The sequence below is a fragment of the Periophthalmus magnuspinnatus genome, chromosome 22 (genome assembly GCF_009829125.3).
Source record: "Periophthalmus magnuspinnatus isolate fPerMag1 chromosome 22, fPerMag1.2.pri, whole genome shotgun sequence".
Classification (NCBI taxonomy): Eukaryota; Metazoa; Chordata; class Actinopteri; order Gobiiformes; family Gobiidae; genus Periophthalmus; species Periophthalmus magnuspinnatus.
Genome location: NC_047147.1, coordinates 1,068,325 through 1,086,426, shown reverse-complemented (window position 1 = coordinate 1,086,426; position 18,102 = coordinate 1,068,325). Strand labels below are relative to the sequence as shown.

The window sequence follows — 18,102 nt, the reverse complement described above, 5'->3', positions numbered from 1 at the left end:
CAGACTAAACCCGGACTAAACCAAGACAAAACCGGAGTAAAGCAAGAATAAACCCGGAGTAAACCAAGACTAAACCCGGAGTAAACCCAGACTAAGCCATGACTAAACCCATACCAAAGCAGGACCAAAACTGGAAAAAACCTGGACCAAACCAGGACCAAAACAAGTCTACGTCAAGACTAAATAGGGATCAAACCATAACTAAACCCAGACTAAACCCGAACTAAACCAGGACCAACCCAGGACCAAGTCAGGACCAAAACAAATCTAAACCAGTTCTGAACCACTAACAGTGTGAATGCAGTCTAAATTATACTTTGGGGCTTTTAAAACTATTTTTAGACAACTTTGGCATTTCCTGTGGTTTAACTTAAAATTATTTATTAAAACTTCAACTTAAAAACCTAAAAGCCTAAGATTACATTTTGTTTATCTATAAAAACCTCCAGCAGAGGGGACTATAATTGAATCTACACTAACATATTGTAGTGACTTTAATCTGAAATTTAAAGAAAATCCAAATTCAGTAATTTCTAAATGTAATGTTTTTTGTCATATCGCCAAACATAATTGGAGCCAGTGGCCATTATAAAACACCCCCCAAAAAATATGTGTGTGTGAATACTCATGATGTGCCAGGAACAGTTCAGAGTTGATATAAAACAGCTGATATTGGAATTAATCATTTCATGGTTTAACCCCCGGACCCCAAAAGCCCCCAAAAGTTAGTTATTCATAATGCAGCCCCTTCACGCTTCTCAACATAATATTCTTTGATTAAAGTGTCAGACAGATACTCACCACAGACTCTTTTACCGGAGGAGGTTTGGTCTGAGTGCTGGGAATGAGCACAAAGGTCAGGAGGCCGTGCATGTCGGCCTGAAACACACACAGCACTTTTATGAATGAACCATCACTGTTTATGTAACACAGGGAAAGCCCACGCTCAAATAACTCTGTACTGTGTTTGGTTGTGTTAACCAGTGTCATCTTTTGAATGATGAATGAAACAAGGTGAACTTGTTAATCTGAGTATTTGCCTTTTCTATACTGTTAAACTGATCTTCTTAATAAAAAAATCTATGATAAAAATAAAAACTTTGTATCGCTCTGCATTTGGTTTGACGGGCAAAGTAGAACACGAAGCTAATGCTAATAGTGTGACAAATATAAGAAAACACAACTTACAAAAATTCACCCATTTATCTGCTGGTCACTATATACCAGGGTGTTCCCAAACGTTTTAATAAACAAAATAAGAATGTAACCAGCCAGAGACCCTACTGCAAAATGTACGTAAATGATGCTGTAATGTTTTTTAGCAGTAACATGTTAATAAACAGGTCTATTTTTTATTTTTGCTGAATACAGAATTGTGTTATTTGACCTAGTTTCACACAAAATTATGGTTTACAATAAAATGGATTAAATGCAGTCATATTTATGTTTGTTTTTTTAAGATATATTTTGAAATCATCTCACAACCCTCAGCTCAGTGCCTCAACATCTATTGCTATATACTACTCCCAATATAAAATGTTAGAGTCCCAGTCTATATAAAGAAGTGAACTAAGTGAGTGTGACGCCACCCACAGCGTTCGACTCCAGTCAAATGAAGCTCATTGAGGTAAGCAGATACAGGAGCGAATTTCGAGTCAGCTCCATATTTGGAATTCAGACCACGAGCATCATAGCAACCAAACAGCCAATCCGGAGTGAGGCTGTTGAAGGTAACGTTGTCAATCAAACCTGTTGCTAAAGTTAGGGAAAAGAAGGCACCTGATTGGTCTGTTATTAATGGTCATATCTTGATTTACAGATAAAATAGTGAAATAAAAACCCCAGGATCATGTGGAGCGAAGTAATACGAACATTTTAAGACCAAAATGACAAGCTACAGAGAGAGGGACCACAGTTCTTCAGTACAAAGTGAATGGGAGCTGGAAGTGCGCCCATGATCACTTCCTATTTGGAATGTAGCGGCTAGCAGGTTAGCTATGTCCATTTATATATACAGTCTATGGTTAACTCTAAAAACTACATCTAGAAAGTAAAATATTTTAAAATGGTGAAAAAAGTCTAATCTGTGTAGTTTTCAGTTCAATGTAACCCTGTATAATTTATATAAAGTGACTCACGAGGATGTCAAAGACTTGGTTGACGTCCTTTCCTCTGATTTCAATGCCATTGATTTCCAGTATCTCGTCTCCTTCAGACAAAAGCCCACTCCTTTCAGCTGCTCCTCCACGAACGATTCGGCTGATCACAACGCTGTCCATCTCATTACGAACTGTGGCTCCCTGCACAAAGATAAAAGAAAAAAAAGTCACAAAAATATATAAACCATTTTTGTATAACATATTTGACTTAAATTTTACATCCTTACATACAGAGTCCTCCACTTACACAGGCTCCCAACTCCCCATATTGTTAACATTTGGATCAATAAAATGAACACAAGCTTGTCTTATCACTGCTCTAGACATGAGTTAGATTTTAAGTGTAGTCCCGGTCCAGTACTGGACCAAGTAAGTACCGTAAATTTCGGACTACAGAGCACACCTCAATATAAGCCGCACCAGCTAAATTTGAAAAGAAAATCAATTTTGTACATATATAAGCCGCACCTGAATATAAGCCACAGGTTTTCATATTGTAACATGAGATATTTACACAGAAAGACGGTGCACCGGCACCTGCCTGAAAATTGGCACCAACACGACATCAACACGGGATGAACACACCTGCAGGTTTAGAAAATAAAGCTGCACCAACACGGAAAATCTGCTTTTATTTCCTCTGAAAACTTTTGTCGTCTTTTTACATTGACCAAGTTGGATTCATTGATGCCGAGCTTACGTGCAGTGGCTCTCTTTCAGGGGTCGGCAACCAGCGCCTCTTTCAGCCTTATACTGCGGCTCTGCGTGGCTTGGGAAAATAAATTTTAAGTATTTAATTGAAGTGTATTTTATTTAATTTTTGTTTATTTTTGTATTTGTATTTTTATTTGTGTTAGCTCTTTTTTATTGTAGTTTAAATTGGAAGATTATTATGATCTTAAAATAAAATTATATTTTCTTATTTTTTGTTGCTCAAAATAAGCGTCACACGAGGAACAATGTTCAAAACAAACACCGCTCACGTCTCACAGACACAGACACAGCTCACAGTCCTGCGTAAAGAGCCCTGATTTTCAGACGCTGTGCGCACAGGGGTCAGGAGCAACTTTCGCCCGTCCCTAATGACACACTAATAAGCTCGTCCGTAGATGTATCATGAAAATCCTACTGGAAATCGCCACAGAAATCCATTTGATGTAGTAACAAGTATATTATCTGCTCTTGTCTCCGCAATGACGTATCACGTATAACACATGTCGCCCAAAAGTAGAGCCACAAGCGAGTGAAAATGAGCCAAAACAAAAGTAAAAGAGCTTTTAACAAAGGGGAAAAGGACAACTGAGGAGCCAGAAGAGGAGACTACGACCTCCAAGAAAAAGAAAGATAAATTTAACAGACAATGCCTACTTAAAATCTGAGTTTGTCACTACAGGTGACTCTCACACACAGTCCGCTCTGTGTAAAATGCGGGAAAAGCAAATGAGGCAATGAAACCTTCAAAACTGCTTTGGCACATGGAGAATACGCACCTGGGATTAAACGATACGCCTTTAGAGTTTGTTTGTTTTTTTGAAAGAAACTGCGCAGCAGAGTAGACATAATCACATAATCAGCGCAGAGCTCACACTGATGCAGCGGTTTGGTGAGTTGTATTTTTTTATGCACTTAAGTTATTTTTGCCATATTTATCTGTCACGTGTAGAAGGCTTGTCCGTGAAAATAAAACCTACATTATTCCGTTACATTATTATTATTATTATTATTATACACAGTGTTATCTTCATTTTAGATGTCAAAAAGTATTTGCGGCTCCCAGTGTTTTATTTTACGTGGAAAGTGGGTCCAAATGGCTCTTTGCGTGTTACAGGTTGCCGACCCCTGCTCTATTTCCTTCTTTATCTTAAAAACTGCATCATATCCATTTCATGATGCGCAAAATGATCGTTCAAAGTCAAAACTAGTGAATTCTTCAGAGCAGAATCTTTCCCCACGTCTGTCTCACTTTTACGTTTACAGCTAGAGAGCGCCCCCCGGGGGCCGTTATCCAGTAAAATTCTATAAATAAGCCTCACTGCTGTATAGGCCGCAGGGTTCAAAGCGTGGAAAAAAAGTCGCGGCTTATAGTCCGAAATTTACGGTAGGTAAGTAAGACAAGTGTGTTTATTTTTCAGTCCTGCTCTGGTCCTGCTCTGGTCCTGCTCTGGTCCTGCTCTGGTCCTGCTCTGGTCCTGCTCTGGTCCTGCTCTGGTCCTGCTCTGGTCCTGCTCTGCTCTGGTCCTGCTCTGCTCTGGTCCTGCTCTGCTCTGGTCCTGCTCTGCTCTGGTCCTGCTCTGCTCTGGTCCTGCTCTGCTCTGGTCCTGCTCTGCTCTGGTCCTGCTCTGCTCTAGTCCTGCTCTAGTCCTGCTCTAGTCCTGCTCTAGTCCTGCTCTAGTCCTGCTCTAGTCCTGCTCTAGTCCTGCTCTAGTCCTGCTCTAGTCCTGCTCTAGTCCTGCTCTAGTCCTGCTCTAGTCCTAGTCATGTCCACAAATCAGTCGTGTAGAACAGCAAAAATGAGTTCGATTGAATATTATAACATTATTGGGGTGCGTTTGGTTTGCTCACCAGGGGAATGTCTCGTGCTTTCTCAATCCGGACAAGCTTCACGGTCTCTCCACCCCACTGGGTCAGAGTCTCTCCCTGTGTGGGCACCGCTTCAGGCTGCATCTCTGTCTCTGCTATGGTGTCATGGGCCAGGAGTAAAGACTGCAAAAAGGGTAGAGTCATAAAGCTGACATATATAACGCCATCTTGTGTTTTTAAACATGCCTTCAGTCACCTTGGTATTAGTATTTCACATTTTCAAACTTAAGGTGCAATATGTAACTTTTCTGGTGAAGAGTCTGTCACCTGCTTGTCTCAATGGAGAGGTTATTGCTTTGCCTAGAATGCTACACAGCATAGCAATAAACTTACAAGATAATTATACCACATTCTGAGAATAGCAATAATATCTCCACAGACACAACCAGGTGACGGACCCTCTACCAGGAAAATGACATAGTTCACCTTTAAAATAAGTCAACATTTGGAAAACACACTTCACCAAAACACAGCTTGTTCCAACAACAGTGAGAATGAAAAGTCATTAGGTAACATGAGGGCTATGCTAATAGAGCCAAACAGAGCCATGCATTTGACGTGAAAACAGTTTGACCACAGATATGCACAGAGCTACATAGCGATATTTCATTCAAGCCTCTGCATTTTTATTTGTTTTTAAATTTGCCTGTGTGACCTAAGAAGTTACACACATTTATACATTTTAAGTGAAAACTATATTTCACAGACACTCCTTCTGAAACTGTGTTCTTAATTGACCCCGTGACCCATTTTTGGGTTTAGGTGTGGCAGGTGTGTTTTTGAGTTGTGAGACTATTAAAAAGACATGTAAACAACAAAATCAGCTGTCTGCATTTCATTTGGTGTGCATGTGAACTTAGCCACTGTCTCTGCATTGTATCCTGAGTTAACTCTGCAGTTTTTGATGCTCTAAACATAATTTTGATGTTTTCTATGACAATGACAATACTTGAATCTTGAATCGATCTGGCATTACTAGCTCTGTATAAGCTGCACCAACAGTCTTAAAATCATACTTTTGCTATACACCATCTTTACCTGGAGGTGAGCATCTGACAAAAGTATGCTGAGTTCAAGTCCTTCTTTGTTCGAATTCGTCTGAATGAGATTTCTGACCTAAAAACAACAGCAGGAGAATTATGAGCAATTTATGGGCATTTTACCATTCAATTTTTTTATTCAAGTTTGTAGACAGATGTTGGCCAACATATTTTTTGCACAAGGGGAGTGTCTCACCTCCATGGCCAGAGGAAGCGCCTGGTGCGTGTGTGGGTATGGAGGGGAGGGTTTGTGCATGCTGCTCGCCACCGCATTGTGGATTTTCAGAGCAGACTGGAAATCAGACTGGAACAAGAAAATTAACAAAAGACAAATGGTAAATGGTCACGTGTTTTATATAGAGCTTTTCTTCCTTCAAGACACTCAAAGCACTTTACATCAAGGAACCACTCACCCATTTACACACACATTCATACATGTGTACGCAAACACTGGGGTGGGTTAAGTGTCTTGCTCAAGGATACAATGACATTGTTCATCTGTGGGAGCTGAAATTGCACCATCAAACAGTGGATCTGACTGCTCTACCAATGATGTTTATGTTGAGAGCGGGATTCGAACCGCCAACCTTCGGATCAGTGGACAAACACTATCAACTGAGAATAAGTTTTTGGTTATTTACTACTTTGTGCCGAGAGTTACATAGTGGAGCTTTAAACACAATGATAAAATTCAGTACAAATCTGGAGCATTAGTTTCAATCAACAAGAAGGGCAGTGCTTCAACTTGAACAGGGTCCAAAAAGACCAAAAAGAGCTCATTACAACATGGGGAGTATAGTATAGTTTTACAAGCAGTGGTGCAAGTAAACGAAGTACGAGCAGTAAAGTACTGTACTTAAGTAGATTTTTAGATATCTATACAAAGTACATTTTACAGTTGATACTTTTTACTTTTACTTCAGTACATTTGAGACGAGTATCTGTACTTTCAACTCCACTAAATTTATGAACTAGCCTGAAAGTAAAAAGTACTTTTCATATGATTTGAGGGGTTATTTTGACCATGTTCGTGGTAACATCCTGATTGCTCAAAGTTGAAGCTGGAACTAGAAAACTCAAACAAAAATAAAAATAAATACATAAAACTCATTAGAAAAAATAAGCCATTGATTTGTATTGTTACTGTGACCAAAATATGTATCATGTTTTAATCAATATCACTACTAACATTTTAACAGCACTTGCATGAAATACTTTTACTCTTTACTCTTAAGGAAAAATATTTAAGTACCCATTTAAACATGTATTTAAATATTTTTTACTTAAGTTTAAGTACAGATCCAGAGGTAAAAAGCTGCTCAAGTAAAAGTATAACATGATAGAATCCACTTAAGTAACAAAATAGAGTACTTCATTCACCACTGCTTACAGGTATATAGAAATAATAAAAAATAATTAAAAGAGTGATTAAATGAATGTAGGCCAAAACAAAACATATACAAACTATTGGTGACTTCTTTTTGATTGAATCCACAGGTACAATGCTTAAAAAAAAAGTCTAAAACATTTAGTAAATAACATTCAGTGAAATATTTCTTAACTTGTACACCCCCATGTATGTACTACTCGTTCCTAATGACTGGATAGACCTGTACATTTTGGCAGGAGCCTCCTGGGTTTCACCTAGTTATCGTTTTTTTTCCTAATACTGAGCATGTTTTCTGCCAATGCAAACCCTAACATGAGCCAAATTAAATACACAAACAGCTGAATCAGCATTGTGAGCTAAAACTGTTGACTTACTTCAAGGAAAAAAGTCAGATAACTTTTAGTCCAATTTTTCTATGAAGATGTCATTTCTGAGCTAAAACACAAACAGTTGCATTCAGATCATAGTCTACCATGTGATTATATTTTATTCATTGTAATAACTGTTATATTATCAACTTTTTAGCTTGTTGCAAACTGCTTCACCAGCAGATGCAGTCCCCCATGCTGTGCCCACTGCTGGTGTCTTTTATGAACTTAAACCTATACATGAATAATATACCTGTCTAAGTTAAGTTAAAGCAACACCGTGTATCTTTCTGGCTACCTTGATGATTCCATGGAAATAGAAAGTTGAAACCATACTTCAGAGCAGTCTCCACTAAGACATATTAGTTTTCTGCCATACTGTGCAATATTATAGCCAAGGGAATAACATTTCCATGGAAACAAGCAGGAATAGTCAGGTTTGTGGAGATGCAAGCCTGCTCAGGGTTAGGAGACATATTTTCATGTAGGATTTTTTTATTGCACTGAAAAACAATAACAACAAAAAAACATGTCTGAGCCTATTTTTTGACTAAAAAGTTACATGGTGGAGCTTAAACTTTGTGTCCTTAAGTTTGTATTACCTTGTTCAACAGTGCGAGGACCAGCTCAATGTCATTTTGACTCTGCTGATCAGATAAACAGCCTCGGATCTGCTTCAGTGAAAACAACAGCTCCTCCAACTCTGCACAAACACAATGTACTTTAGCTATAGCATCACACAGTCACATCACTCCTCTAATAACAGACCTGTGGCCTATTTGGCATCATAGAATTTTGCAAAAATAATATATGTTTATTGTTAACTGTAACTACTACAACTATTGAAGTCTTCTTGAAGTCTTCTTGAAGTCTTCTTGAAGTCAACAAGAAGACATCAAGAAGACGTCAAGAAGACGTCAAGAAGACGTCAAGAAGACGTCAAGAAGACGTCAAGAAGACTTCAAGAAGACTTCAAGAAGACTTCAAGAAGACTTCAAGAAGACTTCAAGAAGACTTCAAGAAGACTTCAAGAAGACTTCAAGAAGACTTCAAGAAGACGTCAAGAAGACGTCAAGAAGACGTCAAGAAGACTTCAAGAAGACTTCAAGAAGACTTCAATTGAATGTGTTTTGAAACAGTCTAGATTCAAAGAAAAGACATGACTGGACTAAAACTCTTGGCCCCTTGCTTCGGGCCCCTTGCTTCGGGCCCCTTGCTTCGGGCCCCTTGCTTCGGGCCCCTTGCTTCGGGCACCTTGCTTCGGGCACCTTGCTTCGGGCACCTTGCTTCGGGCACCTTGCTTCGGGCACCTTGCTTCGGGCGCTGTATCAGTAAGTTAGTTGAGTATTTTGGAGTTTTGTTATTTTTCTAACCCCAAGAAGAAAGTTACCTGCATCTCTACATATTGTAATAATGGTGCTAATAAAGTCTATTTTGTGCATATATGCAAAATAAACTCACACATTAACCCTTCATCTCCACTTGTCGTGTATTAAGTCATTAAAGTTGTTTCTCATTACCTATAACAGGAGTGTCTGTGTTTGTTGTTTTGAGTCATTGCCTTCTTCAGTTTTAATGAAGTCTCCTGAAGTGGTCCTTATGTCCGCCTCTCCCTCCCTCAGGAATGCCCTCCCAGATGCCAAATTCGTCTCTCTCACTCTTTCCCTTTCCCTCCTTCATAACTCTGTCTACCTCTCCTCTCTTTCCTTCCCTACCTACCTCTCTGCTCCCCTCTTTCCTCCACTATGTTCGTCTGTGCCTCCCTCTCTCTTTTTCTCTCCCTCCCTTTCCTTCTCCTCTCTCTCTACTTCTCTTCCTCCATCTCTCTCCCTCCATATCTCCCTCTCTACCTATCTCTCATCCCCCTCCCTTTCCCTCCCTCAACTCAAAATTCTTCACTGCGTTTACATCCAAAAATCTCATCTCTTACCCATTTTAAAAAAGAGCTTTATAGCAAAGAAATACCTACACTGAGTGTCCCAGATGAACAATTTTATACTTAATGATGTCAGTAGAACAACTTTTGAAGAGAAGACTATTAATATTTATTCTGTCAAGTTACTATGAAAAAACACTAAAACCAACCAATCCACACAGTCACTTTCGCCAGCAAAGAACTTTATAAACAAAGAAGGATGAAGTGCCTTTCCTTGGAAACAAATAGGACAAACTTTGAACCAGCTACTCCCTGGTTAGTGGGCCAACCTAAACTCCTTGCATCACAATCCCTTGATTCTATTCTTGTTACTTGAGGACAGTTGCTGGCAGGTCTTACCCAGGAGTGCATGGGCCTGGCTTTGGGGCAGGGGCTGAGGTAAGAGGGAGTCCTGGAGGAACGTGGGGTTGTCGATACCGATCTGAGGATTCTGGGACAGTTTTCTGAGTCTGAGCGATGCGTTCAAGTCCAGCTGCCGACCCTCCTCCTCCCTCCGCCTCCGAAGGTCCTCCTGCATCAAAAAATAGCACATTTTTCATAACATGATTGTAGCCCTAATCAGAGCCAAGCTCATATGATTCGCGGACTGTGAGCGTCTCCAGATGCTGGCCGTGTCCCAATTTGACAACTGCTTTGATGTGCCTTTCGAAGTACCCGCCTGACTTAAATGAGGCGCTTGAACGGCATAAAAACATAAAACGACATAAAAACGAAGAAAAGGAACAGACTTTGCTACCATCCTCTTTCCCTATCGCCCTCTCTATCTACTCCCACTCCTCTCTCTCACCACCTTGGCCACTCTCATGGAAATGACACGAGAGTGGCCAAGGTGAAGCCATGTTCTGAACTCGTCTCTCAAAGGCAACAGCAGAAGTCACACTGATTTGCAGTAAATATTCATTATTATTCTAGCCTGATGGAAATTAGGTGATGGGTGTGTGTTAAAATGTTAAAAATAATAAATAGCATAAATACAATAAGTTAATTATTGGAATACATAAAGTAAAAAATTATTTCAGTGTGGTAGTATTAAAAAAGGCCAAGTCTTTGTAAAAAGGTATGTATGTAATTTGTTGTGAGTTCATGCATTGTACCGGTTTTATTCTTTGAACACAGTGATGTTAATGCACAGTTCATTTTGTGCATCAGTAAAACATACATATGTCTTTAATTTGAAAAAAATTATATTTTATTTTTCAATAAAGAAGGGTTCAGTGTGCATATGAAACTGGTGGGGTTCAGTACCTCCAACAAGGTTAAGAACCACTGCTCTAATGTTTCCTCATCACAAACAGACCTGGAGTTGCGTTTAGTTTCATTCATACATGTTTAACACACAAACCCTGCATATTTTGGCTGAGTTCTTCTCTCAAGCACAAAACACTATGATGACATTATGATGTCATGTGGTGGTACAAGAAGTGCTCTTCTGTCTTTTTAAACTCCATACATGTTCACTAGAATCATCTGGATCATCTCAGTTCTGCAACTGCCAGTCTCTACTGAACTAAAGGTAAAAAGGTAGCTCTTAACATGAAAACTACCACCTCATGACATCACAAAGTGGAACAGAGCATTTTGAGCTTTGGAGATGTAGACAGACTAAGAGTTAGTTTTGTATTATATAGGACCTTTAAAGTTGCTGACAGTTTAAACATTTTATGGATAGGAATCATTATAATTTTAATATCATGAATAAGTTCCACATTTAAACAACTTTTATATAATTGTACTCTGTTATCAGTGAACACAACTACGATCTAGCGGAGAACATTATGGATGAACAGCTCACGATTATGTAAAATGTCCCATGAAACATTTTTTTTCACTATGGAACTCATAGTGGTGAAAAATTAGCACAGTTGCCATAGCAATTCATAATTTGATTTATTTTAAATGTGGAAAAACACCGACATTAAATTCTCTATCTCTACCTGTTGCTACAACTCAATCACTGAGCTGGTTGATGCTACCTAAGTTAGATCACATACAAATTAATGGTGATGTTAAAGTATCTAAAATGTTTATTTCATGACCATTACCAATGAGATGTAAAAGAGGACTTTTAGTGTCACTAGATATGTCAGGCTAGTGGTCAACAGCATGAGCACCAAATGCTGCTTCTACTAACTGGATAAGTACGCAAAATGTTGCCCATAAACAGGAAGCTGCATCCCATGAATAGTAAAAAAAAATCTACAAAAATCTCAATGGTTTACTATTACATAGCTCTGTCACATAACAGATAACAGATTTTGATATACAGACATTACACTAACAGGGAAATTGCTGAGCAGTAACTGACAACTCAACACTATTCTATTGTTTCTATTGCACGAAACCCAAGAATAAACGTTTTTTTCCCAATATATTGTAAATTTCTATGATTATTTGTTTTTACCTGGTGCTGGCGTATCCTCTCCAGTTGGGCAGACCGTCTTAGGGGCAGAGTGCGGCTGCCTAACTCGCCTGGGCAGTCCACAGCCATCTCCCTGTGCCCTCCCCTCAGCTCGTCGTCCCCTCCCTCCCCCGACACATGGCCGTTCAGGTGGGAGGTGGTCATGCCTCTCTCTCCGTCTCCGCACGAGGATGAGCAACTGCGTAGAGGTCAGTGGATGGGCGTGTTTAGGAGCTGGGAAGTTCGGTCACCCGCGAAGCCATCGTAACCTCACCTGTGGACAGAGACACCAGTGTTAGAAAGTTACAACGCTATTTAGCTTAAGAAATAGTTTGAATATAATTTAATTTGAATGTGCAATGCTGTGCATAGAAGAGAGGTCTGCAAACCTTTTTCCAAAAAAAAAAAAATGAAAGTCAGAAAGAGTGTTTTTTACAAGTAATGAGACAAAGTAATTAACAGATTAATTTAAAAGAAGTGTCGGTAAGTCAACTGTTTACAGCTATTAACACATTATAAAGTATATGTAACATATACTAAATGTTACATATACTTTATAATGTGTTAATAAAGTATATGTAACATTTAGTATATGTTACATATACTTTATAATGTATATGTAACATTATAATAATAATAATACATTTTATTTGTTAGGCGCCTTTCAAGGCTCTCAAGGTCGCCGTGCATACATACGTACACAATACAAATTGAAACAATGTAAAATGATTAAAAATACATTTAAAAACAAATATAGATTAAAGCAAATATAGATTAAAAGACAGAGCAGTTATGGTCAGAGTGCTCAGGGTGAGAAGGCCTTTCTAAACAGATGAGTTTTGAGTTTAGATTTGAAGTGTGAGAGTGAGTGTGTGTTGCGGAGGTCATGGGGGAGGGAGTTCCAGAGCTGGGGAGCAGAGCAGCTGAAGGCTCTGCTCCCCATAGTGACAAGACGGGCAGGAGGGACAGTGAGGTGCAGGGAAGAGGAGGAGCGGAGGGAGCGGGCAGGTGTGGAGTTGTGAATGAGGTCAGACAGGTATGGAGGGGCCAGGTTGTGGAGAGCTTTGTATGTGAGGAGTATGATTTTGTAGTGTATGCGGTGCGTGATGGGGAGCCAGTGGAGCTGTTGCAGGACAGGTGTGATGTGGTGATGGGAGGGTATGTGTGTAATAATGCGGGCAGCTGCATAAAGTATATGTAACATATACATATACTTTATAATGTTACATACACATTATAAAGTATATGTAACATTTTGTATTTATGTGGGCTCTGTGGACACATTCAAAGTGTTTTTAGGGGCTCTGGGTTTTTGAGCAAGGTATATGTAATTTCCTACATGGTCCATTTTGTGTAAAATTTAGTTAAAATTATTATTCTTTCCGATTTTATGCATGGGATTTGCTCAGACAAACAGTAAAAAAAAATATATATATATAAATTAAAAAAAATTAAATTAATATTCTTTGGAATGCTACAATCACTGTTAAATACAAAGTTAAGAAATAAAGTATACCCCAGGCTTTTAAGGGCTGCTTGTGGCTCTACAGAGAGTGGTTGCAAACGCCTTCCCTAGAAGGTTCCACGGTATGGCTTTAATGCATTGAGGTTCATGAAGACGGATGACACTACCAGGCTAAAATACCGGTCATCTCTGAGGAAAGGCGACCCCGCTCCAAATAAGAAAGCACGCTTGCAAATAGAGTTTTTAAGCAATACAGCATACCTGTAACTGAATAATAAATAATAACAATAATGCACACACACAATAGACAAGTTTAAAGCCATACTGTGGAACATTACTGGCAAAGCAATAGCATCTCTATGGAGAAAGCATTTGGCAGACCGCCCACATGAAAAATTACACAGTACACATTTAAATAAAATCAAAGTAATCTGCACCTCAAGTAACAACTTTTGGTAAGTAGGCTTTTTTGAGGGTCAGTATTTATCATGTGTACATTTTCTTTGAACTACTTGGGAATTATTTTATATTATTTATTTATTATTATTTATTTTATTTATATTATTTTATAGCCATATGATAAGATTTCAGCTGTAGAAGGTTGAATAAATACCTTTTATGACTCATTACAGATGCAAATTAGTGACTAAAGTGTTTCATTCTGTCTTTATTTTTTGCAGGTCATGACTTTTCACAATATTGTAGATTTAGAACGTTTTTTGTGGTTTTTGTGTCAGTGGCATAAATTTGTTTCAATATAATTGTTTATCTTTTATATTTACTTCAACAATATAGCCAACGTGACAGGCCTGTTAGTAGGGCTACAAGTTTAAGCTGCAATCCCATAGAAATAGAAATTTGAAAAGATCACCATTAGGCCCCAATTACTGAAGTAATAAACTGCAAACATCCATGTGACATGCCTGTCACGTTAACACATTCTGAAGTTCGATATATCGCTGAAGTAAATATAGAAGATAAACAATAATATTGAAACTAATTTATGCCACTGATACAAAAACCTATAATATTGTTAAAAAACATGACCTGCAATAAACAGCAGAGTGAAACACTTTAGGTGTTAGTTTGCATGTGTAATGAGTCCAGAGAAGTTATTAACTCAAATTTTTACATTTTAAATCTTATCATAGTCAAAAAATAACAAAAAATTTGACAGTAGTGCAAAGAAAAATAATGTTCCAGCTTCCACATATTGAATGGTCAATATACCGGTAGTAATTATTGTGACAATTCTAAGTGGAAACCCAATTTTAAAACATAAACTGGAAATCCTTGTCAGAGATACTGCACTTACATATGGTGTTGTGGTATGTGCATTACCACTCTACAGTAGTGCTTTGTTTACCATAGTAATGTTATGCCTGGTTTGTTTTGGTTACTTCTGTTTAGACCAACACAATGGGATGTTGTGAACAATGGGGAAAAACAGAGTTATTTGGGTGTTTTCAGGTCAACTGTCTGATTACACAGCACAGAGCCTTTGTACCTCTCTCCTCTGCGCAGCCATGATGTGACTCGGATCTCATATCCGAGTCACGTCATGGCTGCGCCCCCGCACACACACGCGCACACAAGCAAAAACTAAAAATTTAACAGAGGTTGATGAGGAATCATTTTTTATTAGTTTTATTAGCTTAATAGTTTTTCAAATGTTATCGTTATTTTCAACTGAAATTTTCTTCAAAGAAATAATATATAATGTAATTTATGAACACTCTTCTTCTTATGTAGTTCTAGATCATAAAGGAATACCAAAAACAGGTGTTTTTCAAGTAGTGATACTCCAAATTACTACAGGAGGAATGCTGGATAGGAACCAGTCAATTATTTATTTTTACTTCGTCCACTTCTTTATACCGTCTATGGTCCAAAATGAGTGTGACGTCAACTACAGCATTCGGCTCCAGTCAAATGAAGCTCACTGTCGTAACGGTGGGTGTAGCGGACCAAAGAGTGCAGACTCGGGGCAGATTTACGGTGTTTATTTACAATAGTGCAGAGTTAATAGTCAATAGTTCGTAAATCACAAACGGGGACAGGGAGCGGGAGGCAGGCCAGACGGGCGTAGTCCAGAGCGAGCAGGAGACATCCAGGGCCGGAGCATGACAGGACAAGGCGCGGGAACAGGAAGGACCGAGCAGGAGTAATCCAGCAAGTGGGAGCCAGGGCAGGTGACGGGAAACAAGCCGGAGACCAAGACAGGACAGGAGGCGAAGACACACATAGGATCCCGCAGACAACGACAGGAATGACAGAACGAAGGAACGACGACGATCACGCACCGAGTGTCTAGTCCTGGCTCCTCTTAAACACAGCAGGTGGTGGTGATTGCGCTGATGGGCTGCAGGTGCACGCAGGAGGAGCCAGGAGCCCAGCCCAGATCCGGCAGGTGAGGGAGGGAAAGAGCAGGACAGGAAGAAAACTAGGAACGGACGGCGCGAATCATGATACTCATTGATCAAACCTGCTGCCAATGCTAGAAAGAGCGACATCAGGGAAAGAAGGTGAATGATTTGTCTGTTATTAATGTTCATATTTTCATTTATGGACACAATAGCAACATATTAATACCTGCCTCATGTAGAGCGGGTTAATACGAATATTTTAAGACCAAAATGATGAGGTAAATTGAACCGAAGCCTATGTCGATGCAAACATATCTATGCTCCCTTCCTATTGGAACGCAGTGGCTAGCATGTTAGCCATGTCCATTTATGTATACATATGTCTATGGTTTTGGACTTATAGAGCCCTGTACAATGCTCAAACTGACTAAGGTGCATTCCAATAGACAGTCACACACAAATGTAATCAACTCTGTAACACTTAGAAATGAGGTAGGAGTAAAGTATTGATACAAAGTTTTGACAAAATTTGTATGTCAGTCTTTGAAGGCAACAGGTGAAGGGAAAAAGTCAAAATACAGGTGATTAGGTGAAGACTTGTCTGTATGTGACACAAAAACAACAGCCTGATGCTTGTGTGTGACAGAGATAACAGGAGCACACAGGAGCACACAGGCGCACACAGGCGCACACAGGAGCACACAGGCGCACACAGGCGCACACAGGCGCACACAGGCGCACACAGGCGCACACAGGCGCACACAGGCGCACACAGGCGCACACAGGCGCACACAGGCACACACAGGCACACACAGGCACACACAGACACGGCCGGAGCAGGGATTCCAGTTCGACAGAGGAATGCCAGATCCTGGGAACCAAATTCCTGAACTGGGGAATGAATGACAACACTCACCTCCATTATCTCTGCGTTTAACCATTTTACCTTCAAACACTAGGGGGACTTCTGTGCATTTTATAGCCAATCTTTACTACAACAGCTTAAAAGGTGCACTATGTAACTTTTCTAGTGGGGGTCCTTCACCTGCTTATCTCCATGGAGATGTAACTCCTCTGCACAGTATCAGTATTACTTTTATTTCATTTGTGTTTTATTCCTCAAAAGTCCCTTAAAGAAGACATTTTTTCTGGTATTTAGAATTAAGATAGAACATGAATATTATAATTTTGCATTTTGTTCATTGTAAACCACATAATCTTTAACAGCTTATTAATAGAAACAGGTCTGTTTACTTCCTGTTCAAAATTGCAGAACTTGAAAGGCATCTCTTTATTGTGGCATTTCACTGTAGCAACTAGCAAGCACTGGATTTTCATTCACATGTTTTGAATTCAGGACGATACAAAGTTGCAAATAAATGACAATTTTGATAATGTCGAAATAACTCAACATATAAAAAGTCCCCTTTAAAGAACATACATTCTCCTGTAAGCGGGCTTGCCTCTTCATAGATCTCACCTGTCACTCAACTTGGTGGCATCGCCTGATTGTCTCCATGGAAATAAATACTGTGAAGCATTCCACTCAAATTGCACAATCAATCTACAGTGATGTGATAAAGGATAACTCCAAATCCACAGTTTTATTCTAATACGGTGATAATCTTGACCACTGCTCAGTAATGTCAGCAATATTATGAAAATTATTCAGAAAATCTCCATGATGAGCCTATGCTTGTTTTTACCATTCAAAAGTGTATTTGTTAGCATCATGTTGCTAATTGCCTAGTTACTGCTATTTAGCCCTTTTGCCATATTTCTTTCCCCATTGTTGCCAGCAGAGGGCGACACACATCCAATTCAAGCATTTACCGGGAATAATCAGGGCATCCAAAGTACACTAAGCTTTTTATATATATATATTATTTTAACTTATAAAACACAGGATATCAATGATAATGAGGAAATCTATTTGTTTTGACATAAGAGTTTAATTCAACAAATATTAGCCCAGTGGAGAATGGTATTTTTAATAACAGCTTTATTAGAATACAGTACATTTAATACTTTTCAGAAGGACCAGGGTCACATACCTCCAGAGACATGTGTCCTCCAGGGGACTGTAACATAATAAGAAAAACAATCCTCCGGAAACCACTGCAGACGACTTTAACTTCACATAACTCAAGCTCAACAGACTCACTGGACTACCATAGAGTTAGCATGGGTCTCCTACCAGACACTGTACCACGTAATACACTGGGACTGAGCATAGGTGATATGGGAAAAACATTTATATTGTTATTTTCAAATCTGATCACATTACCATAGAGTTAGCATGAAACATACCAGACTCTACACTGGAACTCAAATTGTGGAGATGCTACGATTAGGTTATTTTTAGGACATTATTTTTTGGCTATATGATAAGATTTAAGC

General features: G+C 39.1%; 1 protein-coding gene across 1 annotated transcript in view; it reads right to left on the bottom strand.

Moving 5' to 3' along the window:
* pals1a (protein associated with LIN7 1, MAGUK p55 family member a) overlaps positions 1-18,102 on the bottom strand; it is a 41,598-nt gene that overhangs the window by 11,404 nt on the left and 12,092 nt on the right. Inside the window, exons 2-9 of the mRNA XM_033987706.2 lie at positions 11,875-12,145; positions 9,813-9,984; positions 8,140-8,240; positions 5,976-6,083; positions 5,778-5,855; positions 4,722-4,862; positions 2,139-2,300; positions 802-879 (exon numbers count right to left, since the gene is read on the bottom strand). Coding sequence (XP_033843597.1) covers positions 802-879; positions 2,139-2,300; positions 4,722-4,862; positions 5,778-5,855; positions 5,976-6,083; positions 8,140-8,240; positions 9,813-9,984; positions 11,875-12,036 — 1,002 coding nt within the window. The 5' untranslated portion in view covers positions 12,037-12,145. The remainder of the gene's footprint in view (positions 1-801; positions 880-2,138; positions 2,301-4,721; positions 4,863-5,777; positions 5,856-5,975; positions 6,084-8,139; positions 8,241-9,812; positions 9,985-11,874; positions 12,146-18,102) is intronic.